The sequence below is a fragment of the Maylandia zebra genome, linkage group LG4 (assembly GCF_041146795.1).
Source record: "Maylandia zebra isolate NMK-2024a linkage group LG4, Mzebra_GT3a, whole genome shotgun sequence".
Lineage (NCBI taxonomy): Eukaryota > Metazoa > Chordata > Actinopteri > Cichliformes > Cichlidae > Maylandia > Maylandia zebra.
Genome location: NC_135170.1, coordinates 6311858 through 6339825, shown reverse-complemented (window position 1 = coordinate 6339825; position 27968 = coordinate 6311858). Strand labels below are relative to the sequence as shown.

Sequence of the window (27968 nt, the reverse complement as noted above, 5' to 3'; positions counted from 1 at the left end):
TTACGTAAGAAAGTGGGTGGGGAAATGCCACTAACAAAACCAGCCGATCAAGCCGTTGTTTTGAACTTCTAGAAGTTCTCTGCAAGATCTTCACACTGGAGAACATGGACACTACAAAGGAAGGTAAGCCAAAAACTTTATGATCTGATGTGTGAACATGAACATTGGTGTTTGTCTGTGTAGATTCTCTGTCATCCAGATCATGGTAGTCTAAAGAGCTTGGAAAGAAGGTGACTGGAGTTTCTTTAAGATGTTTCACCTAACGCAGCGGTCCCCAACCTTTTTTGCGCCACGGACCGGTTTATGCCCGACAATATTTTCATGGACCAGCCTTTAAGGTGTCGCGGATAAAAACAACTAAATAAAACTAGTACCGGTACCGAAAAAATAAAATTTATTCATAACACATGTGAAAAGACCCAAGAAAACAGAGTAAACGATAAAAACGATAACAAAATAACACTGAAAACCAATAAAAACCCTGAAAACTATACATTTCACACCTGAGCCTCAACTCTCGCGACCCGGTACCAAACGACTCACGGACCGGCACTGGTCCGAGGCCCGGGGGTTGGGGACCGCTGACCTAAAGGTAGGAAAGGAGGTCGGAGAACAGAAAATACTGTCATCCATTATGTATGTAGCAGGTTAAGATAGTAAGATGGCGCTGGAGTAACGTCAGCCTTTCCAAGTAACTCTGCAACACCATACTTGTTTCTTAACTTTTAACTGTTTTAGACTAGTCTTTCAAACTTTTTTTTTTTTACCTTCCTTTAGTCACTTTACTTTCTACCTCTTAGATATACAGTAGTATGGATAACGCACTTTTTAAAACTTCTGGAACCAGCTCCTTCATCTACTCAAGAGCGGAGCTGCTGGCACTTAACACAAAGTAGTTCGATTCGTGAACGAATCGTTCAATACTCGAGAATCACTTTACTGACTTGTGAATCATGATTCACAAGCCCAACTGACTCACTGACTCATCCCTGTTGCTGTTAGCAAACTAATTCCATTAGTAGAAATATATCTAGCTTATAATTAAAATTGTGGGGGGGGGGGGGAAACAACAGCCAGTTTCTTAACAAAAGCATTTCTGCTCTGAACTGGAAGAAAAAACCCTGAGTAGAAGCTCACATCAAGAAAATAGCTCCTCGGTTCACAGTAGCATCACTCTGCTAACATGCTAACAGCACATTTGAGCTACTCACCCCCTCCCTTCCTGTGCTGAATCGTAAGCGTAAGCGAATCACTGGCTGTATCCCAATTCAGGATCTGCAGCCTTAAAGTACGCATTTCAAGGCCGATTACGTCACAGCGGCGCGCCGAAGGCTGTCCCAATTCAAAGGCTGCTCAAAATGCGGCCCTGAAATGTGTCCTTCATTTCCCTGAATTTTAAGGCTGTGGCAGTGTAGTCTTCGTGGCCCAACATATCCCAGAATGCATAGTGCGGCGGTGGGTGTGGATAATTCTGCCGAAAAAAAACGGCGGACGAGGGGCGACCGAAGAGTAACTTAGTAAACTAAGTGCTGAATATTATGTCACTTATTTATGTGCAAATGTTTAATAACGCAGAACATTAAAACATTACTGTTGGCCACATGTTGGCAAAGTTATGTGACATTAGTTACGTTTGTACTAGCTTGGTTTTAAAGCCTTTACTTTAAAATATACGCCGTTCAATAGCTGAGCTTAATCCTACAGAGAATGATCAAAGCTCATGTAGAAAGAAACAAACAAATGAACAAAAGATTTTCTCCTTCATTTATGTTAAACAAAGCTGTATGACACGTTTCCAGCTGTTAGTATCATGGTTGATAGGCAACCTGGGCAGCACAACGGAGGCTAGACCATCCCATTTCACAAGCCTCGCACTTCCGGCCTTAGCGGTCTTTAAGTACGCGGCCCTTGAGGATCGTTGAGGCTGCGTACTTTAAGGCTGCAGACCCTGAATTGGGATACAGCCACTCACTCACTCACTCACCCCCTCCCTCCTGGCGAACAGCTTCCTCTTCTTCTTGGTTGGCAACCAATGTTAAGGCGCATTACTGCTGCCTGCCTCACAGCTCAGTGGACATTTAGATGAGAAAATATATATTTGACACATTTAAGGAAAATACTAATAAAATACAAATAAACACAATAAATGTTTATTAAGCAATTTTGATAGGAACTTGCTTAATTTTAGAAATGTTTTTGCTCTTTTTTGCTCTATAAAATAGTTTTTTTTAAGAATCATTCATCTTAGCAGTAGTATTTACATGAAAAGAGAAACAAATTTGAGTGAAAATGTACATTTTTTCTCAAGTGTCAGACTCAGTACCTTTTCTCTCTTTTTTTGTATTTTATTTATTAGCTTACTTTGTTAAGTAGTTGTTAAATAGTGTCGGCTCTATTCCTGCAACACATTGTGCGTTCAGCATATCCACGTTTATGTACAAGCTTGGGAACCTCCAAGCCATACTACATATCAGTTGACTTTTCAAGAGAAAAAGAGCAAATACACACCTACAACAAACAAGCATTAAAATGAGACTTTCTTTACACAAAAAACACTACCAGTTACAGCAAGTTAGGGCCCCATGCTTAGTGTGTCACCTGGTGAGGTACACATGACTAATGCTGCATCACCATCAGTGGTAGCCATCTGAGAGAAATATTTATAAACAGACATGGTGAATTGTACCACTACATGCAGATCATGACCATTTATGATGATCAGAAGTGAAAACATAAGTATAAGTAGACGTATACAAACACTTGGGTAGGACTGCTTGGTATAAATGCACTGGGTACCTCAAACAGCAACGCCTTCCTAAACCTAACGCAAGCATCTAATGAAAGTAAAACTATGCACTGAATGAATCTAGATTCAAAATGTGGCATCAAAGTTCAGTCTCATGATTTATGCTCCCCCACCAGCTTGTTGATAGCCACATTTAAAGCTACTATAAGAAATATAATTTGTGCTTTTGAACAGCAATCTAGATCTATTGTGGACTTCCGAGTACAAACTTTTCTGTGTTGATTTTTGCTGGACTGGTCTTTGATAATAATCATCTGAATTTACAGCAAACACGAAGTGTCTTCATAGACTGAATGAAGAACCTGTTGTGTGTAATGAGAGCTTTATTGTTGTGTGACATAAGCTCCACAGTGATTGTCTATCTCTGTAGAGATACTAACAGAACAAACTTAACATATGAATTGTTTGGTGTATTAACAGAAATGGGAAGAAAGAGCATTTTGTGTGTGTGCATGTCATTTACTGAAGTCGCATATGCCAGGGGCCTCTAACCAAATATTGATAGAAAGACTAATATTACTTGTGGTTCCTGGGAAATTTAAAAGTAAAACGGCAGGCAGAGCCTTCATCTTCCAGGCCCATCTTCCATGGAACCAACTCCCAGTTTGGATTCAAGAGACAGACTCTATCTCTATTTTTGAGATTAGGCTTAAAATATTTCTAAAGGTTATAGTTAGCTGGACCCTCCCTTAATTACACTGCAATAGGCTAGGAAGCTATGCTGCTTGAGGTGACTGTTGTTGTGATTTGGCACAAATAAAACTAAACTGAATTCAAAATTCAAAACATCATCCAGTGCCTAATGAGCTGACTTCAACAGCTATTCTTTGTATTGCAGGCTGCGGGGCAGGCACTGTATCCAATAACCAAACAGTTAGAGTTTGGTTTAGATGACTGGGAAAACATCTACGCCAAACAAAGTCAAATGCAGCAAGCTTGTAAAACAGAGACGTTATTAGAGGGTGCAAAGAGAAGTAACCAGCATTTAGACAGAAAATGTCTCTCATGATGTCAGCAGGTACTTTTGACTGATTCAGTCTTTTATTGTGTATTATTTACATGGATAGCATATGATTTATGATTAGCATAATACCGTGTTTTAGCATCATCAATCAGCTGATAAAGCACTAGGTTACTTTTCACATACAGTATACAAGCACTCCTTTCCCATCAGCACTGCTTTGGTGGAGAAGACGTGTGACCAATGTGTAAAATTTTGATTTTATTCACAGCAGAACACAGGAAACATGTTGAATGTTTAAACTGAGAAAATCTGTTTATCCAGCACATCCCACAGATAACTGGGTTGAGTCAACACCTCAATCTCATTGCTGTGCTCCTCAAACCATTCCTGAAGCATTGTGTATTCTGACACCTTTCTATCAGAACCAGCATTATCTTTTTCACCAGCAGCTCGTCTGTTGGATCAGACCACACGGTGCCACTCAAGCCTCGGCCACTCATCACCCTGTCCCTGGTTTACCACTGTTCTTTCCTTGGACCACTTTTCATAGATACTGACCACCGCAGACCGGGAACACCGCACCAGAGGTACAGATTTAGAGATGATCTGACCATTCCAATTTGACCATAATTGAACAAACTCACTCAAATCCTCATGCTTGCCCATTTTTCCCCGCTTCTAACACATTGAGGATAAAATCTTCAGTTGCTCCGCAGTGTGAGATAGTATGACTCAGTTTGAACACTGTTTCTGTGTTCTGTTGTGAATAAACATGGTTTTATGAGAATCATAAATATCTTTACATTGTTTTATTTACATAATACACAGAGTGATGAAGCTATTCTGGCAGATCTTGCAGTGTTAGTGATTCATGAGTCAATCAATTGTCAATAAAGTCAATAAACTCAAAACGTACGGTTACGTTGTAACCTTGGTTCTCTTAGTGAGAGACTATCTCTCCACACCGTTATATATTCCATATGTACGGGGTACGACCCCCCTCTGGTCGTGGCGTGTGGATATTTCTTTAAGACACTCCGGCACGCCCGGCTACGCCCCACAGCTACGTATAAAACAGCTGTGCAGACGTGACACCGGTGATCGTTTGATCGGAACGCGTCTCCGAGTGGCCTCACGGTGGAGAGATAGTCTCTCACTAAGAGAACCAAGGTTACAACGTAACCGTACGTTCTCTAGCATATCGAGACTATCTCTCCACACCGTTACATATTCCATATGTACGGGGTAACTCTGTAAGACACCCCGCGAGGAGACAGTGCAACCGAACCGCCGAGAGTGAAGACCAAAGAACTATATACAAATACACATATGTACACACCACCCCGGTCAGGGCCAAGCCAGACGCGAAGGCCAAGCCGGGGGGTGGAGGTGCAGTCCGCAAGGTGCAAGACTGGCCTGAGCTGGTCCCGCGCAGGAACCGCAACAATCGGCCGCTCCCGGGCAGCCAGCAGGAGCTTGGCAGGCCGGGGCAAGGCTACTGCCGAAAGGCACCCAGCACCCGGTCCCCGAAGGACGGGCTGGAAGCCACTTTCAAGCGGTAGAACCGCGTGAAGGTGGAGGCCGAGGACCACGTCGCTGCCTCACAGACAGAGGAGAGGGAGGCGCCTCTCCACAAAGCCCAGGAAGTGGCCACACTACGCGTAGAGTGGGCCCGAACGCCCAAGGGGAGAGGGACACCGGCTGAGGCATAAGCCTGGCGGATGGCCTCCACGACCCAGCGGGACAACCGGGGCTTGGACAGGGGCCTGCCAAGCAACCCAGGATGGAACGAGACGAACACCTGGTCCGTGGAACAAAACGGCCGAGTACGAGCAATGTACAGCGCCAGTGCACAAATGGGGCACAGGGCCCGGAGACGCTGCGCCGCCTCCTGATCCAGACCGCCAGTGGGGGCTGACCGCAACTCAACCGACTGGGAGAGGTGAAAATCGGAGAGGGACTTCGGCAGGAAGGCGGGGTTAGGCCGAAGGACCACCCCTTGACCGTCCGGTAGCCATCTGCAACAGTCACGATGGACCGACAGGGCCTGCAGCTCGCCGATTCGTCTAGCAGACGTAATAGCGAGGAGAAAAGCGGTCTTGAGCGACAGCCACTTCAACCCCGCTTCGTGCAGAGGTTCGAAGGGAGGGTGCGCAAGGGCACCAAGGACCAGGTCCAGATCCCAAGGGGGGACCGCGGACCCTGGCGCACGAGCCGTGAGGCGACGGGCGCCTCTCAGGAATCGGGAAATCAAGACGGCATCGGCGTCACTAATGGCTGAGCGACCGAGGCGAACAGCCTTAATGGCAGCCACCAGGCCACGCAATGTGGCGGCAGCCCTGCCAGCCTCCAGCTGGGACTGCAGGAAGCTCAGGATGACGTCCACCGTCGCGCCATGGGGGTCCTGCCCGCGGGCCGCGCACCAGGCGGCGAACAGTCCCCAGCAGTAGCAGTAAGCAGCCCTGGTGGAAGGCACCCGAGACTCCTGCATGGTGTCAATGACCGAGGCAGGGAGGCCTAAGGCGCCGAGCCCCTCCCTCTCAGGGGCCAGGCAGTCAGCCGCAGCCCTGCCGGGAAAGGATGGAACAGAGCCCCCTCGGCCTGCGACAGGAGGTCCCTCCGAATCGGGAGCGGCCAGGGCACGCCGTCCAGGAGGGGTGGAATGGCCGAAAACTAGGGCATGTGAGGCCATAGCGGGGCCACCAGAATGAGCCGCATCTCCTCGGTCTGAACTCGACAGAGGACCGAGTGAAGGAGGGAGAAGGGGGGGAAGGCGTACAGGAGGACCCGGGGCCAGGGGTGTGCCAGGGCATCCCAGCCCAGGGGGGGATCGTCGGCCTTCAGGGAAAAGAACAGGGGGCAGTGGGTCAAAGTTCTTGAGGCAAAGAGGTCGACCGCTGCCCTGCCACACCGGCGCCAAATCCCGACCACCACCTGCGGGTGGAGTCGCCACTTCCCAGGGCACGGGCCCCCCCTGGACAGCATGTCCGCTGCCGTGTTCAGGGGTCCAGGCACGTGGACCACCCAGAGGGAGAGAAACCTGGGGTGGGCCCACAACCACAGTCTGGTGGCCATGTTGCAGAGGGGAGGAGAGCCCAACCCACCCTGGCGGTTGATATAGGCAGCCGCCACGGTGCTGTCAGTCCGGACAATAACATGAAACCCCCGCAGCCGAGGCGAAAAAAGCTGAAGTGCCAGGAACGCGGCTCGCAACTCCAGGACATTGATGTGTTGGGACAACCATGGGCCCGACCAGCGGCCGCTGACCCCGCAACCCTCGTGGACCGCCCCCCAGCCGACTGGGGAGGCGTCTGAGAAGACCACGAGCCGGCGAGTCACAGGACCCATCGCCTGACCCTGTCGAAGATTGACAGGGTCCCTCCACCACCGCAGGGCCCGGGCCAGGCCCCGGGAAACCAGCACGGTGGACAGGTGTGACCGCTGCGGGCAGAGGCCGAGAGACAGCAGGCAACGCTGAACCGGTCTCATGTGCAGGAGAGCCAATGGGACCACCTGCACTGTAGCAGCCATCAGGCCCATGAGGCGGAGACACAGTCCCCAGCGCACCTGAGAGTGGAGGCTGAAGGAGGCCAGGCACGCCCTGAGGACCCTCCGGCGATCTGCCGTCAGGGAGACCAAGGCCTTGACGGAGTCCAGGGACATGCCCAGAAAGGTGGTGGTTTGGGACGGCTCCAACCTGGACTTCTTGAGATTCAGGCGGAGTCCCAGAGCCTGAATGTGCGAGACCAACAGGGCAACATGGCTGCGACACTGCTCTTCCGAGGAAGCACAGATAAGCCAGTCGTCCAAATAATTGAGAACCCTGACACCCCGCAGCCTCATAGGACGGCATCCATGCACCTGGTAAAGGTATGGGGCGCCAGGGAAATCCCAAAGGGGAGGACGCGGAACTCGAAGATCCGCCCCTCAAACCCAAACCTGAGGAACCGCCAGTGACCCTGCCAGATAGGGATCTGGAAGTAGGCGTCCTTCAGGTCGATGGTGGCAAACCAGTCCCCCGCAGCGATGGCCTGACGCACCCTGGGGACCGTGGGCATCTTGCACTTCAGGGGCCGGAGATAGCGATTGAGGCCCCTGAGGTCCAGAATGGGACGGAGACCCCCATCCCGCTTCGGGACCAAAAAGTAACGGGAGAAGAACCCCACCCGGCGGTCCCTGGCATCCACCTCCCATATGGTGCCCTTCGATAGAAGGGACCCCAGTTCCTTCCTCCCAAGGGTCTGCCCCCAGGGCCGACCAGGCAACCCTACGCTGTTCTGTAGCCAGGGAGGCGGGCAGGACGGCCTGGCCCGGGGAAACGTCAGGAAGGAGGGGGGCGGCCAGAGGACGACTGGCCCTTGGCACCCCGGCCCCCTCTCCGAGCCTGAGCGCGGCTGCCGCACCTACGAAAGGCCTCCAGCTGGGTCCGGGGATCTTCAGGACCCCAAGTAGGAGCGGCAGGGGCAGGCGACACAGAAGCACGAGCCCGCCCCACCCTGACCGGACGCTTGCGTAAGCCCTGCGACATCTCCTGCGTAGCACAGCGAGTCTCCGTAGCCTGCTGGAGGAGCAGAGCCGCACCGGGGCCAAACATGGCCGCAGGGTCGACCGTGAGCCTCATGAGGCAATCCTGGTCATCCGAACGGAGCCGGGACTGAGACAGCCAGAGATGGCGACGCGCCACCCAAAAAGCAGCCAAGGAAGAGCCCGTGGCAATAGCCTGATGTTTCATGAGTGAGGCTAGGAGAGAGGACGTGGACAGCAACTCACTCACGCCCTCCAGATTGCTCGAGGTAGCCTGCAATCGACGGGCCAAATGCCGCAGATGAAGCGATAATATGGCCGACGAATTAGACAGGCAGGCTTGGGTCGCCATAGACCTATGCAGCCGAGCCAAGAGGCCGTCCATGGTTTTCACATCCCTATTAGGGCACGCCGCCCGCCCCAGGAGGGAGCCCGAAGGGGCAACCAGGGGGGCCAGGGACGGATCAACCGGGTGAAGGGACCCACAGGCAATGCGCTCCCGGCCATGCATGGCCGAAAAGCGCTTACAGGCAAGGGACCAACGGTGCAGGGCCGCGGGGGCCTCAAACTGTGTGCACACCAGGTCCTGAAAATCAGGCAGCAGCGGCACCTGAGATAAGGAGCGCTGAGGCCGTGAAGCGTCATCAAACCGAGAAGGCGCCGAGACCGGCACCTCAGGGAGGGACAGCTCAAGCGCCCGGCACGCCCTCTCCAAAAGCTGAAAGAAACTCAACTGGCCAGACTCCGTGCCAGGGGAACCAGCAGGGGGCACCTCGGGAGACAGGGGGGAGGCATCGGAGGAGAGGATGGAGGCCTGGTCAACGTCCGCCTCCCCATAGTCCACATTCAATGGCACAGGCCCAGGGGCGGAGTCACAGGAGGGAAAGGCATGGGAGGGGCCCGCAGGTCGACAAACGAGGAAGGGGACCCGGCCCATGGAGCTGCGGGACCAGAGTCTACGTCAGCAGCAGCTATCTTCCGCACCTGCGCCTGAGAGGCCTGAGATGAGGGAGGTGCGGGTCGCTTGACAGAAAAATACCAAGCACGAGCGTCCCTAGTCCGTTCGGGCAGAATAAAACAATTCATGCACGAGGCAGGGGCTTCCCTAGCCAGCAAAGCATGCTCAGGACCCAGACACAGCACACAGTGCTCGTGCCCATCCTCCAAAGGCATAGGAATGCCACACTCAAGGCAAGTCGGGGAGACGTGGCCCGCCATACAGCGTGGCTAGCAAGGGGCGGGGCCACACACCAACGGGGAAGTGCCGCCCTAGCCTGAAACCCAAACCCACTGTTAATTCCCGCAGGGCAGGCAAGCGATCTTCCTTACACACCTCACTGTCAGGGAAGAGTGGGACACAGCCTCTGCTGGCGGCGTTTATGCACACAGCCGCAGCAGAGCCGAGCGAGCAGGCGATGGTGTAACAGCAACGCCGAGCCGCGTGACCCCTATGTAGCGTGCCACAGCAGCTAGCCGATAGCAACACTGAAGCTGTTTACTTCCTGTTAGGTATTTTAGCACCATGGGAGCATTTACTGGATATTGTTTTATAGTGACATTATGCAGGAAAACTCTGTCATTCAATAAGGCCCCTTTGTTTTAGTTATTTTTCTCTTTGACCCAAGAATTGATGTGTGAGAATCACAGGCTGGTACAAGGTTGAAATACCACAGAGATCACTCCCTCAGCTACATTAGTTTCTTAATCTTTTAGGAGACGCCTGTTGAGGCCAAATGGTTTGTTTCAGATTTCACTAATGTAAGAACTCTGTTTTGTGCCTTGAAAATATGTCGCTGAGATAATCACAATTGTAGCTGAACTGATACACTACACAAAGGATGCTTCTTCACCCAAGGGCAGGAAGACGCTGCCTTATCTTGGTCTGTACTGGTTTAAACTGATAAATCTGCTGTCTCATGAATTTTACCCTCTGTATAAACTGTTGTACTTGTGAATAAAGTTGAGTCACTTTGGGAAGACAATCTAAAGCAGTCTCTGTTTTCTTGTTCTCCCAAGCTGCTCCCGAGCTCGTACTAACACGCTGAATGGCATGGTTGAATATTACTTGAGAATATATTTGACTGTGTTACAGACTAAGGGACATTCTCTGCTGATAGGTGAAGGTACATTCTCTGCTGATAGACGTCCACGCCTCGGAGGAAGTCGATCCACGGATTAGGCCTTGGAAACCGTTTCCTTTACTTCCCGTGACTGTTTACCCCTATGTGTTATGCTGTCACAGCAGCCTAGCCGACGGCACACGCTAGCGATGCAAAGCAGTGTCCCCACCGGGATCAAGCAACACAGCAGCCCAGCTGACAGTAGTCACACAGCAAGCCGACGCCGCGAGCCGCCGCGTAGCCCACAGGCTAAGCTACCCAGCGCCCAGGCGACAGCACCCGCTCCGAGTGCCGAGCCTCCCCGCAAGAGAGGCCAAGGAGAGCGGGCCGCAGCAAGCCGACAGCCGGACCAACAGGCCGGGGACACCAGGGGACCGGGGACACCAGGGGAATACCGGGGACACCAGGGGAATACCGGGGACACCAGGGGAATACCGGGGACACCAGGGGACCTAGAAGGGAGAAATACATCGCCCACGGAGGATGCCGAAGCACGCTCCAAGAGACGCGCACACACACAGCACTCTCAAGGTAAGCACTCCTTCGCACACACACACAACAAGTGGAGATCAACGATCACCGGTGTCACGTCTGCACAGCTGTTTTATACGTAGCTGTGGGGCGTAGCCGGGCGTGCCGGAGTGTCTTAAAGAAATATCCACACGCCACGACCGGGGGCGTCGTACCCCGTACATATGGAATGTGTAACGGTGTGGAGAGATAGTCTCGATATGCTAGAGAACAACACTGGTCAGCACAGTCACATCACAGCATGGTTGTGCATGTCATCTACCAGAGCTCTGTGCGTTCTGCATCATCTGATTCTAGGACTACAGTCTTCTCTGATGCTGTGCCTGAAATCTGCCAGAGCCACTCTTTCAGTTTGGGGTTTACAGCTCCTAATTTTCCTATTAACACTGGGATCATATTAGACTAAGGAAACACATTGAATTAAAAAAAAAAAAAAGAACTTGATAAAGAGATGAACAATGAAAAAAACAGAAGGTCTGTTTAGACAGAAAAGTTTTTAACTGCAGCTAAACAGAGGAGGTTCTGTTCCTGAACACTAGGGCCACACACTGCAGGCCTCGGTCCTCTCAGTTTTCTGAGTAAAGACAGCGAGCAGCAGTGTATTTAACAGGAAGCTGAAATATTTAGTCTGGAGCTAAGATAAGATAAGATAAGATAAGATAAGATAAGATAACCTTTATTAGTCCCACACGTGGGAAATTTGTTTTGTCACAGCAGGAAGTGGACAGTGCAAAAGTTATGAGGCAAAAATTAGAATACAATAAGAATAAATACAGTACACAACTGTACAGAATAGAATAAAATAAAATACTATATACAGTAGAATAAAATAAAATAAATATACAATAAGATAAAAATCGAATACAAATACAAATACTATATACAACTGAGTAAAAATACAACGATGACAGAAAGGATTATTGCACTTAGTATTATTGCATATGTATGGATGTGTGTGCTTGATCAGTTAAAGTCTTTATTATGGAGTCTGACAGCAGTGGGGAGGAAAGACCTGCGAAATCTCTCCGTCCCACACCGTGGGTGCCGCAGTCTCCCACTGAAGGAGCTGCTCAGTGCTGTCACAGTCTGCTGCATGGGGTGGGAGATGTTGTATGCAAGTATGAGAATTTCAAAACAAATTCTAAAATAAACTGGGAGCCATCATAAAAACAATAAAATCAGCGCAATGTGAACTTGCTTGCTATAGTACGTTTGGTGTCTGGTTGCAACATTTTTTCTAGCTTGTAAGGATGAAAGCGACAGTTTATCTGAGTTGGTAAACGAAGGATTACAATAATCTTGACACAACGACACAAAGGACCAGTTTTCCCCAGTTCAGAGGGGCAGACTGTAGCTTGCAATCTAGAAATGTTCCTTAAATGAAAGAAACAGGAACATGAGGTAGATTTCATATGTGATTAATGCCCAGAGAGGAAGCATACATTACACTAAGACGATAGTTACACCATTGTGTAACTATCCATCTGCAAATGCTTTGGTTTTTTTATATAAATAGCATTGCGTGTGTAAATTGCATAATATCCTTTTCACCTTTTATCACTTTGATTTGCACCAAAGCAGTTAAAATGTATGATTTTTTTTTCCTAACTGCACAGACTGATATCCTGGCTTCCTGTTATACTGTGATGATGGATTAACATCAACAATAAACAATAAACAATGGATTAACCTTAGGGCAAGTCAAAAATTAGCTTGAAGTTATGTGTGCACGGTGTTCTTAGCGATTGGACAGAAGTAGAAGGTATTCTAGCTTGTTTTCATACCTCAGCAGATTCCTATATAAGCCTGTAGGGGGCATCTCTTCCTGGTAAGTCTGCTACCTGCACCGTCACTCAGCGCTAGTGATGTGCGATACCACTGATTTCCTTTCTGATCTGATACCAAGTAATATTCAGGGTGGTATCGACGGTACTGATCCGATACCGATACTTTGTACAAAAACTCATTTTATTTATTGTATCTCAAATTATAGCGTCATAATGATTATATCAGAATCAGAATCAGAATACTTTATTGATCCCTGGGGGAAATTATTTGGACATCATTATTTGGACATAGGTCATCAGATTACTTGTTCTTATCACTTAATAATGCAGAGTTCATCATATAGAAATAAAAAAACTTAAGTTGTGCGCTATTTGAACACCTTGCCTGCCTGCAGCACTAAAGGACTTCGTGAGAGACGTCTGTGTCGCCCTAGCAGCACCTGTCCCTGTCCTCCTCTTCAGTTCGTCTCAACATACACTTGTCATATCCTGTGATATGATTTAGGGGAGACCGGGGATAGTTGTAACATTTTTGACATTTCTGTCTGTAAATTGGAGCTCTTTTAAGGTAGTGGATTCAAAATGTAATGCAAAGTATTTACATGTCTCTGCTATTAAATAGTGCAGCTATTTTCTCTGCAGCACAATTACCCATTGCATGGTATGGTCTCAAACACAAAGAGTGAAATGTTACAATTAACCCCATAGTCTGGGTTAGTTGTAACATATCCTGGGGTAAAATGTAACACAATGAAATAAGGGTACTAACAAAATATTAACAAGTAATCTTTGTTTATTCAACACATGAATGCACTTAGAGCCGTGTGTGTGTGTGTGTGTGTGTGTGTGTGTGTGTGTGTGTGTGTGTGTGTGTGTGTGTGTGTGTGTGTGTGTGTGTGTGTGTGTGTGTGTGACAGAATGCAGAAATCTAGCTTTTGAACATATTCCAACCCCCCAAAAAAGACAAATTATGGAATTTTCTGCAACTGAATATTTCATTAATTTTGGTTGGTCTTCCTTGAGTTTGGCCTCATTGGCTCAGTGGGCATTATAACCTACAACTCTTGCACCAATTTTGAACATAACAATGAAGCTGAAAAAATGTAGTTGTTCACCAGCATCGCAATTCCATTACTTTTTTTCATGGCTTACCTTGGTGTGGTTTGCAAAGTGCTTCAGAAAGATGAGGAAATCTGTTTCTTGCACCCATCCTGATTTATTTCCACTATCAATACTTCCTACTGGTCCATCTCTGACACAGTGGTCTGCATAATGTATGTGTGGGAACACAAACAGTGGAGGAATTGTGTTGCCAATGGCATTAACCGCATATACAAAAGCGACCAGTGAACCTCTCTCTGCTGATGTCGTTGCCCCAACTTGTTTAATATAAGTTAAAGTAATAGTGTGGTAAGTTGTAACATCTGCATTATTGTTACAACTAACCCAGACTGTTGCTGTTACAACTGACCCAGACTCCTATAGCCATGAACTAGCTAACATTACAGCCAACGGCTAAAACATTAGCACTAAAGACCTACACAGAATATATCCCCATAGACATACAAATAACACAATTTAAGTTTGATGAGTTTAACTGCAAAGCAGATAATGCTATTACAAATTGAAATAAAGTAGAAAAACTTACTTTTTGGCATACAAATTACTTTTTTTCATGTTAAATTGTCTGTGTTTGACAAAATGTGCTGATTTTTCACATGTGATAGCAGAACTGAGCTGGGCATGCACAGGATGAGTCACATCATTTGAAACTTAGCCCTGATTGGAGAAATTGGAAGTGTAACTGACCCACGTTACAACTATCCCCGGTCTCCCCTACTCTGAGGTGTTTGACAAGGTTAGTGATGTTGCCACAACCATACATCCCAACCCTCCTGATTTTTCCGGGAGAATGCCGAATTTCAGTGCCCCTCCCGAAAATCTCCCGGAGCCACCATTCTCCCGAATTTCTCCCGATTTTCCACCCGGGCAACAAAATTGAAAAACCATATCGAGAATTCATAGCAGGCGCAGCCAATTCCAGTTTCCAACAACGGCGGCAGCTACTTAGTTTTAATATTACTCTTATTTCTCTTTCTGGGTCGCAAAGAAACTTTTTTTCTTTTCTTTTTTTTTTTTTGTGTCCCGTTTGGATCTTTAGCCATCAGAATTGTTGTCTTAAGGCCAAGAAAGATGCCAAGCAGATTTATTTTACCAAGTGGATCATCATGGCCTTGCCATATTGGTCCATTGATTGAAAACCAAAGGGGAGAAGAGACGGTGAGAAGGGGGGGGGAAGAAAAACCCCGCAAAACACCTGGATCACCTGTATGGAGGGAAAAAAACAGAAGAGAAAGCAAACAACAAAGAGCAACATAATAAAAATTTTAAAAAAACTTTTAACATATTTTCAGGTTTCAGGTTTTCAGAATGTAGCTGTGTAAACTTCAAATATCTGAGCCGACCGACGCATCGTCTTCAAACCCCCGCGGTCTTTCACTACTCGGGTTAAACATGATATATAAGTCACTTTGATAATTTAAAAATGTTATTGTTTGGCTTTTTCAGTGTTTTATTTGTTCGTGAGTAAATCGGTTTGGCTGAGATTAAAGTTATTAGATTAGATTAAATTAAATTTAACTTTATTAATCCCTCGGGAGGGTTCCTCCGGGGTTTTCACACAGCTGAATAAACATCAAGCAGAAAACTGATTAAACAGAAGAGTTTAAGTCAGCGCCCGGTTATATTTTAGACAGCAAGGAGCAGACGGCAGAGTTTCACTCCACCGAGGGAGCTTGTGACGGCTTTCTTTAGACCATGAAGGCCGGTCCTCAGGCGGAAGCAGCCTCTGAATTTGGACACCCCCGCTGTTTCTGGGCCGGCCAATAATAACGGTGACATTTAACGTATTTTCTCCGATAAACACTGTAAAATTTATTTATCACTCCCCCCCAACAGCCCTTTTGAATGTCTTCCTAATTCTGAGGTCTCAAGGTTGGCAAGTATGGCCACAACACCTCACTTTTTTGCCAAATGTATCGCAAACCACATCTCAGCTGTTTGTGGAGGTAAAATACGTCCGCACAATTACGCTCAGCCATTGTTGTGAGTGCGCACGCCAAGGGGCTGCGAGACATTTATACAGCCGTATTTCGCACATGACTATGAAAGGCGGAAGAGGAAGTAGTTCCTTTGAATGTAGAAAATCCGAATGTTATAGTTTCTTTCCACTGTGTTCCTGTTAATGATAAACTACAATTTACCCTAAATTACTAAAATATCGATATTTTAATGTGAGAATCGATTCTAGAACATAAATGATTGGTATCGGAGGAATCGATATTTCAGGATCGATCCGCACATCACTACTCAGCGCTGGACTTCAGCCTTGTACGACCCAGAGATGAGGCCGCTTCCACATGTCTTTTTCCATCTTCAGGTTAGGTAAATGGTCCAGACAAACACGGGCAATGCACACCTCCACTATACCAGCGGTCAATGTTGCTTTTGTCCGGAAGTAAACAGTGCTTGTAAAAGTCTTAAGCCTTCCCTGTATTTGCTTCCAAGCTCTCCTAAACAGGACTCCTGCAGGCTTTGTGAAGTGCTTTTTCACTCATTTTTGGCCCAGTCCTTTCATTGAACATTTTCCGAGGGATTTGTAAGCCATTTAATGACCTGTGGCTCTTTAAACAAAAAACAAAAAAAGACAAACCAATGGCGTGTCTACACATAACAGACATCTTGGCACAGAACTCATTTTAAATTGTATGTTTAGGCCCTTTAGTGGCAGCCTGTTGCAGAAACTCACCTATTCAGTTAAAGCTACAAAAATTCCAAAGATAACAGTTTAACAGGCATAAAGTTGTATTTTACACCAGCAAAGTGATTCTCAACAAGCTATTAGCCCAGATCTCGGTGTTCAGTATGTCCTTTACAGAGCATGTTGCTCTGTAAGGCTGGAAAAGAGTTACTGTATCAATCAAGTTAAGCCTCTCTGTAGTCAGGCAAAAATATAAAAATGTTAATACCACAGTCCTGTCATTAAGACGTGAGAGACTGTTGATGTTTAGAAGTACCAAAGATGGTTTTAGTTTTATTTCTTTCAGCCTCGGTGGTGTATTTAAGACACAGAGAATTGTGACACTTAAAAACTGCAGACCCTCCTACTTATCAGCACACAGAGGTCTGATGGATGTGATTCATCATTAGTCAGTGATTTCATAGCTGTTAATTAGGCAGCTTTACAGGATGTGTTACCTGGTCTTGTGGTCTCATTCCTCATCTGATGCATTGACTTCAGGCTGAAAAATTGGACTAGCTGACTGAAAACAGCTCAGATTAGTTGCAGCAGCGTTTCCCACTAAATTTTGTCTATTTTGGTCAGGGGAGAGGCATCTGCACACCTGTATGTGTATGCTAGTAATGGAGTGGAACTTCTAATACTATCAGATCCCCACTCTGGGCTACATGGTTTCAATATCTGCAGCTTTGTTTTTACAGGTTTGCTTTTAGTTGGAGTAAAGCATCATCTTACAAGTTGATGTTTTCTGGGGTTTTTTAAGATACAGCCTTTTTTTGTAGAAGCAGATGTATGCAATAGATTAAGTTGTTGCTCCTCATTCACTTACTGTCTCACAAGCACTCTGGACTGAATAGCAGCCTGTTTCTAGAGTAATTTCCTCATTGTTATTCACAGGAAGTGCAATAGCTCTTCCCAGGCAGTTGAGTATTTATTTACTTTTTTGCAACATAATTGGTAATCATTAGTGAGTGTCTCGTCCTGTGGACTGCAGCTGGTTCTTCTGGTGAACTTCGTTCTCTGAGCAGAAGGCGAGGGCTTTGCCTGCTAGTAAAACGAGTCGGAGTGCACTCCAGTTGCTGTAAGCACACACTGTGTCACTGTTACACCCCGGCCTAGGCAACCGGAGTGCAACACGAAAAAAGGAAAAATAAAGAGGGGGGGGGGGGGGGGGGGGGGGGGAAACCACACACACAATGTTACGCCCCGGCCTAGGCAACCGGGGGAGATCGCGACCATGACACACTGAAACACAGGGTTTAAATACCTAGAGGGAGCAATCAGGAAAATGGACAACAAGAGGGAAACACAGCTGGGGCAACTCAGAACTGACGAGACAGGGAAACGTAAACTGAAAAGACTAAGATAACACAGACTTTCAAAGTAAAACAGGAAACACATAACAGTCACGCCAAAAACAACACACTGACAACACCGAAACGTAACAGTCACGTCTCTGTGTGGGAAATGCCGCAGAGACGCGGCTCTTATCACCAGTAACGTCCTTTCACACAGAGAAGAGTTCAATTTGACACAGATTCATATTTGCTCGCTATGCAGGTGCAGGCCTGCGGTGGAGTGGCCAGCGCAGGACTTCTGGGGAGCATAATAAAAATATAGAAACCTGAGAAATGCTGTTTTGCTGTAAGAGCATGCCACTGTTTGTGCCAGGTGCTCAGGGAGTAAGTATGCACCCAGAGGACAGGCCATTGTGGGTCTGGGTGCTCAAGGTCAAAATGTCTTTATTGCACATGTTCACACAGGATTCCCAGCACAAACTTATTTTCACTGCCTGTTTATGCTGGCCTTCTGTGGCATATTTGATGAGTCAGGTAAAGTTGTAAAACATGAGGGGCTCCTGATTTTCATCTCCCAGCGTAGTCATTGCATCATCACTTTTTCATAAAGTTATTGAAGCTCCTGTCTGTGGTACCCAGCAGTCTTCAGATGTCCATTAGCCCATCGCTATTGTACCATTGCAGACGTCAGTGTTATACTACTGTGTATTTATACCTAGCCCAGCAGATGATTTCTCTTGATGATACTTTAAAGATGTAACAGGTTTTCAGGTCACCTTATACAAACATGAAAAGCATAGCTTTAAAAGTAAGACATGAAGATTTTTTTTTATTTGAAGAATAGTTCAAAGGCCAAAATAATGTCATTTTTAACATCCTTGTATCATTCCCTCTATGCCTATGTTGTCATCATACTTATAAGAGTCATAGTTATAAGGCTTTATATTATTTTTTGACTGATAAATCATTCGAGTTGATCTTGATGACCTTGGTGGATTATAATAGATTGCAGGAGTGCTGAGTTGGGTCATGTTAACAAAGTTTTACATTACATTGAAAACTTGCTGCTGTCATGTTTAGAGACAGAATGGCACGCACACATGGAAACACTACTGAAACGTACCCTCACGGGCTGTTCCCTAGTGTAGTTAGTTTAGAGACATATTGACATTGCACAGGAAAAAAAATAGTATTGCAGGTTTTGTAAAGTAAATACTACTGATGTTCTTTGTTTTGGGGGGTTTTTTTTGGGTTTTTTTTGTTTTTTTCCTTAAAGGTAGGTGGAGAAAAGTCTGTTCTCAGCTAATAAAACACAGCACACTGAGTATCTGTTGGACTGAATCCTTGTCAAGTGTGCCTGCATAGCTAGAAAGCCCTGCAAACACACTCGGGCCTGTTTGAAAATAGCTTATATAGCTTTGTTGGTTTCTTTTTTCCACTGTATGGAGAACGTTTCATCCTATGGTAAGAAAACAGGGGGAAAAACTTAATTTGATGTTTTGGTTTTTGTGAATGAAGTTGATTCTTGTTTACGAATCTAGACCTTTTTGCCTTTTCCTGCTCCGTGTCTCCTCCAGCACCTGAAACTACAAATGGATCAGTCATGCATGATTTGTCTCTTGAGAGGAATCCCATTGAAATATTAGAGACTGGAAGGAGCATCAGTGACATCATTGATGGCAAGATTAGACAGCTGTATTCGGTGGTGAGCATCAGAGGCATCGTATCATTCAAATTCCTTAATTTTGTCCAAATGTTCTGAGATGGCTCTCAAAATATTGTATGATTATGAAGAGGTCTCCAAAAAATGCATCTTCTAGGGCAGCGAGGAGCCTTTCTATGTCGTAAATCTTGACAATATATTAGAGAGGCACCTGCAGTGGATCAGTCTGTTGCCTCGGGTGAAACCCTTCTATGCAGTGAAGTGCAACAACACAACAGCAGTTTTGAAGATGCTAAGCGCTCTGGACACCGGATTCGACTGTGCCAGCAAGGTACTGATGGAATATCTTAAAATAATGAGGATTAGTTTGTGTTCTTGAGAGTCAGCTCTTGTATAAATACATCTTGGTCCCACGCAGGCTGAGATCGAGCTGGCCCTATCGCTTGGCGTGAAGCCCGATGACATCATTTACGCCCACACAACCAAACCGCTGTCCCACATCAGATACGCCTGCGCTCACAGAGTGAATCTGATGACTTTTGATAATGAGGAGGAACTCTTAAAAATCTCTCTTGTCCATCCCCAAGCCAAGTAAGTGAGCAACCGCTACTATGTTTCAGCATTTGGTGCAGCTTCCTTTGAGAGGATTGATTTCAGAATCAGAATCAGAATCAGAATCAGAAAGGGTTTTATTGCCAAATGTTGAGCAGGTTTACAACATTAGGAAATTGCTGCGGTGCTTCAGTGCAAACATACTGTCATAAAAATATAAAAATAAGAATAAGAATTAAAAGTGCTAAGTGGATAGATATATACATGATATATACATGAGTGCAGGTGGTGATCAGTGCCAAACATGGAATGATGCAGTGAACACAGCGTAGGGTCATGTGTTAGTGGTGGGAACAGTCGTACGTTTATTGTTCATGTGTCCGACAGCAGAGGGGAAGAAACTGTTCTTATGGCGAGAGGTTCTGGTGCGAATGGACCGGAGCCTCCTGCCTGAGGGCAGCAGGTCAAACAGACTGTGTCCAGGGTGAGAAGGGTCAGCTGAGAGCCGAGCTGCACGCCCCAGTGTCCTGGAGGTGTACAGGTCCTGCAGAGATGGGAGTCTGCAGCCAATCACCTTCTCAGCAGAGCGCACAACACGCTGCAGTCTCTGTTTGTCCCTGATAGTGGCTCCAGCGTACCACACGGTGATGGAGGAGGTGAGGATGGACTCGATGATTGCAGTGTAGAATTGCATCATCGTCCGTGTTGGCAGGTTGAATTTCTTCAGCTGCCTCAGGAAGTACATCCTCTGCTGGGCTTTCCTAATGACGGAAGTGATGGTGGGCTCCCACTTCAGGTCCTGGGTGATGGTGGTACCCAGGAAGCAGAACAGAGTCCACAGAGGTGATGGGGGTGTCAGTCAGGATGATGGGGGGGAGTGGGGCTGTGTGCTTCCTGAAGTCCACAATAATCTCCACTGTCTTCTGGGCATTCAGCACCAGGTTGTTGTGGCTGCACCAGGACACCAGACGTTCAACCTCCCTCCTGTAGGCAGACTCGTCCCCGTCAGAGATGAGTCCAATAACGGTGGTGTCATCTGCAAACTTGATTAGCTTGACAGACTGGTGGGTGGAGGTGCAGCAGTTGGTGTACAGGGAGAAGAGCAGAGGAGAAAGAACACAGCCCTGAGGGGAGCCGGTGCTGATGGTCCGGGAGTCCGAGACATTCTTTCCCAGCCTCACGTGCTGCTTCCTGTCCGTCAGGAAGTCAGTGATCCACCGGCAGATGGGATCAGGCACATTCATCTGGGAAAGCTTGTCTCGGAGATGGTCTGGAAGGATGGTGTTGAAGGCAGAGCTGAAGTCCACAAACAGGATCCTGGCGTAGGTTCCTGGGGAGTCCAGATGCTGCAGGATGAAGCGTAGGGCCATGTTGATGGCGTCATCTACAGACCTGTTGGCTCTGTATGCAAACTGCAGGGGGTCCAGGAGGGGGGCCGTGAGGGTCTTGAGATGGGAGAGAACTAGGCGCTCAAATGACTTCATGACCACAGATGTCAGAGCCACGGGTCTGTAGTCATTTAGTCCAGTGATCATAGGTTTCTTGGGGACAGGGATTATGGTAGAGGACTTGAAGCAGGCAGGCACATGACATGCCTGCAGTGAGGAGTTGAAAATGCCAGAAAACACTGGGGCCAGCTCGTTTGCACAGTGTCTGAGGGTGGCAGGAGACACACCGTCTGGGCCGGGAGCTTTCCGAGCATTCAGACTCTTAAACTGCTTCCTCACATCTGCTTCATGAATATGAAGAGTTGTGGTGGGAGGAGGTGGTGTGAAATCCTCCTTTGTGTGGGGTGAGGGGGCGGGTGTTGTAGGTGAAGTGATTGAAGGTGGTGATGGCTCGTCAAAACGGCAGTAAAAGTCGTTGAGGGTGTTGGCCAAGAGCAAGTCATCAGTGGAGTGGGGGGTTTTAGGCTTGTAGTTGGTGATATTCCTAAAACCTTTCCACACAGAGGCCGAGTCATTCTCTGAGATCTGCTGCTGCATCTTCTCAGAGTGCTGATGTTTAGCAATGTCCACTTCTTTAGTGAACCTGTACTTGGCCTCTCTGTAGCAGTCCCTGTCTCCGCTTCTGAACGCCTTTCTCTTTTCCAGCCACAGCTTTTTGAGTTTAGGAGTAAACCAGGGTTTGTCATTGTTATAACTCACCCTGGTGCGTGATGGCACAATGCTGTCCTCACAGAAGTGGATATAGGAGGTGACAGTGTCCGTAAACTCGTCCAAGCTGTTAGAAGCAGCCTTCAATGTGTCCCAGTCTGTAGACTCCAAACACGTTGCTCCACAGTTTTTTGGTCCTCACGACAGGTTTGGAGAGCTTCAGCCTCTGTCTGTACGCGGGGATTAGATGGATCATGACGTGGTCAGAAAGTCCGAGTGAAGCGCGGGGCACCGCGCGATAGGCCCCCCTGATCGTGCTGTAACAGTGGTCTAATGTCCTCTCCTCTCTGGTCGGGCATTTAATATACTGCTTGTATTTGGGAAGCTCATGGCTCAGATTGGCTTTGTTAAAGTCCCCAAGAGCAATGATGAGAGAGTCCGGGAATGTCCGCTCCATGTGCAGTATCTGCTCCGCGAGTGCGCACTGAGCTGCCTGCGCATCCGCATCTGGCGGGATGTAAACAGCGGCCAGGATGAATGAAGCAAACTCCCGCGGAGAATAAAACGGTTTGCAGTGAATGAAAAGGTATTCCAGAGAGGAAGAGCAGTGCTGAGCAATCACTGTTACATCTGTGCACCAGCCACTATTAATGTAGAAGCAGACACCTCCACCTTTGGTCTTACCAGAGAGAGAGGCCTGCCGGTCAGCGCGCAGCAGATGAAAGCCCTCCAGCCTGAGCGCGCTGTCCGGGATGTCCTCACAGAGCCACGTCTCCGTAAAACATAACACACAGGAGGAGGCAAAGTCTCTGTTCATGCTTCTCATCAGGGCCAGTTCGTCTGTCTTATTCCTGAGTGATCGTACATTGGAAAGGAAGATCCCAGGAAGAGCAGTTCGCAGTCCACGTCTCCTCAGACGCACGAGTGCGCCGGCTCGCTTACCTCTCTTTCGGCGTCTCACTTTCCTGATCAGAGTCTGCAGTAAATCTGCCGCGGATGCGACAAATATTGGAAGTAAATCCACAGGTGTTGTAGTCCTGTGGTTAAGAAGCTCTTCTCTGGTGTAAGAATATCCAGAGGAGTGCCCAGACACAGAAGTTATGCACAAAAACAAGACAGAAGTAACGCACTGAAGCACCAGGGCATCCATACGCGGCGCCATCTTGGATCGAATCGGTGTTATTTGCAATAACACCTTTGAATCACTTTGCAGGCTGGTAATACGAATTGCAGTGGACGACTCCAAATCGATGGTAAGACTCAGTCCAAAGTTTGGAGCCAGACTGCCCACAGTTAGACAGTTGCTGGGCCGTGCCAGAGAGCTGAACTTAGAGGTGGTCGGCGTCAGCTTCCACGTGGGCAGCGGCTGCACCAGAAGCTCGGCCTTCAGGCAGGCCATCGAAGACGCTCGGCGCGTCTTTGACGTAGCGGTGAGCCATTGTGACATAAACGCAACAATAATTCCTGTATTGTTTATTTGCAGCTCCAGTATGCAACACTGATCTCTTTCAGAGTGTTTTGGGGTTCCAGATGAGACTCTTGGATATTGGTGGAGGATTTTCTAAGATTGGGGACTTCCAAGAGAAGTTTGAAGAGGTAAAGTCTCTGCTTTAGCATTGTCTCCACCACATTATATAAGTCCTGTTTCTAATCACCAGCTCTGGCACATTAACTCCCCACAGGTTGAAAGGATTTGTTTCTTAGAGTTGTGTATGAAAAGTCAAAAAATATGCAGTATACAATCAGTTCTCACTCACTTGCAAACAACCACAGCCTCAAACACAGTTTATGATGGATGGATGGTAAACAAGGATCTCTAGCCTGAGATGGCAGTTTGGGAAATGCCTCCTGAGGGTCAGTGAGCTCCCAGCCTGGTGCCAACCAGGGTGACAAAATGTGGGGAAGGAGTGTGGGGCAGTTGCACTTATAAACGCACAGAAACCTTAAAGACGTTCATCTGATGGTCATCCTTTATTTATCCAACTAAAAGTCTCACTGAAATAAAAATGTCTAGAAGAAGTTACAACAAATACAACATGTAACAATATAACAAGCAAAGAAGCGATGCGTGAACACAAACGTGACTCTGATGCTTTCACTATCAGTTGGTTTGCTTGTTTTTCTTGATGGTTCCCGTTGAGAGCATTCACGGTGTTCTTCTCGCTGCAGATGATATTTGGAATCTGTTTTTCTGCCTTTGTAGTTCAAAGCAGAGTGAAAGGAGAGCAGTGGCCACATGATGGTGCTGTTGGTACATTTGAGATTCCCAGGGCGTTCAGAGGAGCTGAAAATTATTCTGTCATATCATTTTTATTGATTATGAAGAAGAAATTTCATTTAAAAGGCTATAGGGAGGAAAAACCACTCTTACACCAGCCAACACACATGTTTGTGTGTTTAGTTTCTCCCCCACGGCGACAGCAGACTGGTATTCAGGGGAGCGTGCTGTCATTCAGCTCTGTCTTTGCTCTACTGGTCTGGATGTCCTGAACCCAGTATCTGCTGGAATGCAGTAACCTGTAGAAGCTCGTCTTCTCTTCTTCTGAATAAAAGTGAATTTTGTCTGTAGCACAAACAGTAACGGCATCACAGTCATTTGAAGACTGCATGTAAAATGGGCTCGCCAATGGTAAATAAAGAGTTGGAGTGTGTATGTGTGTTCTGAGATGAGCTTTTTGTCTGCACTCTCACGCAGACACCGGATCGTTCAAGCATAACTCAAGTTGTGGAGGAGCCTTTAAATATAAGATCTGCCTTATAGTGCAAGTTAACCACTGCAACACTATCCATCCATTTTCTCCCACTTATTCAGTGCAGGGTCGCAGTTGGGCTGGATTCTGTCCCAGCTGTCATGGGTAAAGACACACAGGTACAGGTTGCCTGGATATCGCAGGTTAACACACAGACAGAGACGGGCAACCATTTATTAACCTAACTCGCACATCTTTGGACTGTGGGAGGAACCCACGCTACCACAAAACACCCCCGCCTTTTTTTTTAAAGAGTAAGTATTGTGAGCAGAGGCATAAGGCCATGGAGTCAAGTTATTAACCGTGTGTGTTCCTAGTTCTCGGAAGTCATTAACGGATCGCTGGATGAATTCTTCCCACCTGTCAGTGGGTTGGAGGTGATTGCAGAGCCGGGCAGATACTACGTGGAATCGGCCTTCACGCTGGCAGTGAACGTCATCGCCAAAAGAGTCGTCGTGGAGGACAGAGCCAATAAATGCGCAGGTGTTGCAGTGATATGTAACTGTTCGACACACCTTAGCGTACAGGGTTGTAGTTTCTGAGCATCTCAGCTGCTGTTATGCTAACCATCATTCCTCGTTTGTGTTCTCCAGACGGAGCAGGAAGCTGCCCCGAGAGGGTGATGATGTACTACATTAACGACGGTGTGTACGGCTCCATGAGTTGCATCACCTTTGACCCTGCTCACAGCAAACTTGAACCGTACCCTCACAGGGTAAATATCAACAGCATCCCTATAAAAGAATTTCACCGTTTTATTTATTTATTTATTTTCCTCTTCACATCTGGTGAAAAGTGCTAAACATCCATGCTTTCAACAGCAGCAGTTTCTGCATGTTTAGGCCAGTGACATCATGTGCTAAGGTTAGAATCAAGGACTGTGGTAACGCCTGCTGGAACCTTGAGCATAGTGTTAGTTCAGACAGGTTGTGGGTTTTTTTTTTTAATATATCTCAGTTGATAACCTCTCTGCAGGCTGTTAAGAAGAGCGAACCGAGATATTGCTCCGTCATCTGGGGTCCAACCTGCGACAGCATCGACAAAATAACCGAAAGCTACTGGATTCCTGAGCTGTACGTGGGCGACTGGCTTCTCGTCGACAACATGGGCGCTTACACTGTCAGCGTAACCACCGACTTCAACAGCTTTGAAAAGGCACACATTTATACTGTTGTGACAGCTGAGACTTGGCACAGCCTAAACCTGTCTCCTGCCTACGATATTGTCCATTAATGAGGCGAGCACTTATAGTTAACTTCACTGGCCTGTTGTGAATATCGTGTCTTTTGTCTGTTGCACTGTAGAATGTTTTCCTGCTTTTAAAATAGCCTCTGTGTTAAGTCTGTTAACTTAGCAGAAGCAAGCCATCCACTGCAGAGCTTCTATGAATGTATTGTGAGGTTAATGATGTCCTTGTCTCATCAAATTTAAGTGGGGTGAAGACCAATCGGTTACCTAACCTTAATTACAGTGTTATGTGACGCCCTTTTTAAATACGAGACATATGCCAGTTTATTTTGGCCACTTAATGACTGTAACTAGTTAATATGATCTGCTGTCTGCCAAAGGAAGTGAAACTCGGAGCTAAAGTGTTATGAAAAAACTGCATATAAAACTGTATGCTGCTATAAGAAATTATTTATTGTCAGTCTCTTACAGTCTACAAATGTTGCAAGACTAATTGTCATTCTTTATTTTAGCGTGTGTGTGCATCTCTTCCAAAAAAAAAATGGTGGGAGGAGAAGAGGTGTTTTTATAGAAACAACAAAAAAATACTTTTATTTGCTGGTGTAAATTCTTCTTCTTCTTCTTTTGTTTTTAACATGCAAGTAATATTGATATATTCCTGCTGTGTTTTGCCATATAGGCAGACCTTTACTGATTAGTAGAGTTGTAGAGAGCAGCTGAAATTACCACACCAGTCAAGCATTCTTTGGTAGAGTTTGTTTTTTCTCCAATGCCTCTACTTGATTCTGATGATAATTTGCAGTAAATTTTGCAGAAATTTTAAACCTTGAAACTCAGTGTGGTTTTTTTTTTCCTTCCAGAGGTGTGCCCCTTATTGTTTTTCTTCCAAGGTGCCAGACATGTTTCATATGTAATCAGTTCTTAGCTCTCTGGGCCGTTTGAAGGTTCTTTGAACACTGGCCTGTTTTTCACTCCTTTTTAGTCCAGTACTTGTACCTGACCATTTTCAGAGGAATCGCTTTGTTTGAGCCACTTAAAACTGACCAATGTGTCATTCAAGACAAACAAAACAGGAATCTAACTCAAGGAATGATCAAGTGTTATGTGCAGACACACAACACTTGCACAGGGCTTGCTGGTTGTTCATCATACAAGGCTGAAAACGACAGGTGACAACTTTTGTAACGGTGCCCCCCAGACTCTGGAACTCTCTCCCTTTGAGCTTGAGGTCTGTGGACTCTGTGGTCTCTGATTCCCAAAGAGGTATTAGATGAAAATGTGGCACATCTCTGCATGTTGTGCAGCATGTACATCATTTGGATGTCTTAAAAATTCCCTCAAAAGCCTTCAGTTGATTGAAGATGCTGCAGCAAGCGTACTGATAGGGTCTAGCTAGAGACAACATATTTTTCCCACACTGGTTTCTCTTTATTGGCTGTCCGTTAAATCCAAAATCACATTTAAGAACCTTTTCCGCACATATACAGTCTTGAATGACCAGGCCCCATCTTACTGTATCACCCCATTACAGCACTTCACTCTCAGACTGCAGGCTTACTTGTGGTTCCTGAGGCATTTAAATGTAGAACAAAAGGAAGAGCCTTTAGCTTTCAGGCCCCTCTTCTATGGAACCAGCTATGGGTTTGGATTCAGGAGAAAGACACCCTCTCTACTTTCAAGCTCAGGTAGAGGCAACATCCTGGGGGTTATTAGATTCAGGATCACCTGATCCAGCCCTAACTATGCGTTGAAAGAAAAGTTTTAAGCCTAATCTTGAAAGTAGAGAGGGCAGTTTTTCCTTCCCACTGTCACCAAAGCCATTGCTCATAGTGAGACGTGATTGTTGGGGTCTTCTCTGTATTATTGTAGGTTCTTTACCTTTGCAAGTGA

The 27968-nt window shown here is 46.7% G+C and overlaps 1 protein-coding gene across 4 annotated transcripts; it reads left to right on the top strand.

Annotated features, from left to right (window-relative positions):
• On the top strand, positions 1 to 26902 carry LOC101480183 (ornithine decarboxylase). 4 transcript variants are annotated; one of them, XM_004572534.4, is made up of 10 exons: positions 38 to 123; positions 10387 to 10945; positions 19407 to 19534; positions 19650 to 19823; positions 19911 to 20083; positions 23354 to 23570; positions 23653 to 23736; positions 25208 to 25373; positions 25484 to 25605; positions 25866 to 26902. In XM_004572534.4, exons 2-10 carry the CDS (start codon positions 10525 to 10527, stop codon positions 26121 to 26123), a joined length of 1743 nt encoding a protein of 580 aa, XP_004572591.3. In that variant the 5' UTR covers positions 38 to 123; positions 10387 to 10524; the 3' UTR covers positions 26124 to 26902. The 4 variants fall into 4 exon arrangements, with proteins under 4 accessions (XP_004572592.1, XP_004572591.3, XP_076739032.1 ...); XM_076882917.1 differs by having other exon boundaries at positions 82 to 123; positions 10412 to 10945; XM_004572535.2 differs by lacking the exon at positions 10387 to 10945 and having other exon boundaries at positions 1 to 123.
• Positions 26903 to 27968: the final 1066 nt, after the last annotated feature.

Excerpts from the sequence above, each read along its gene's own strand:
- LOC101480183 (XM_004572534.4), top strand. The coding sequence starts at position 10,525 with ATGCTGTCACAGCAGCCTAGCCGACGGCACACGCTAGCGATGCAAAGC. Across the intron at positions 19,535-19,649 it reads TTAGACAGCTGTATTCGGTG|GGCAGCGAGGAGCCTTTCTA; the intron begins GTGAGCATCAGA and ends TGCATCTTCTAG. Across the intron at positions 25,606-25,865 it reads TTGAACCGTACCCTCACAGG|GCTGTTAAGAAGAGCGAACC; the intron begins GTAAATATCAAC and ends ACCTCTCTGCAG.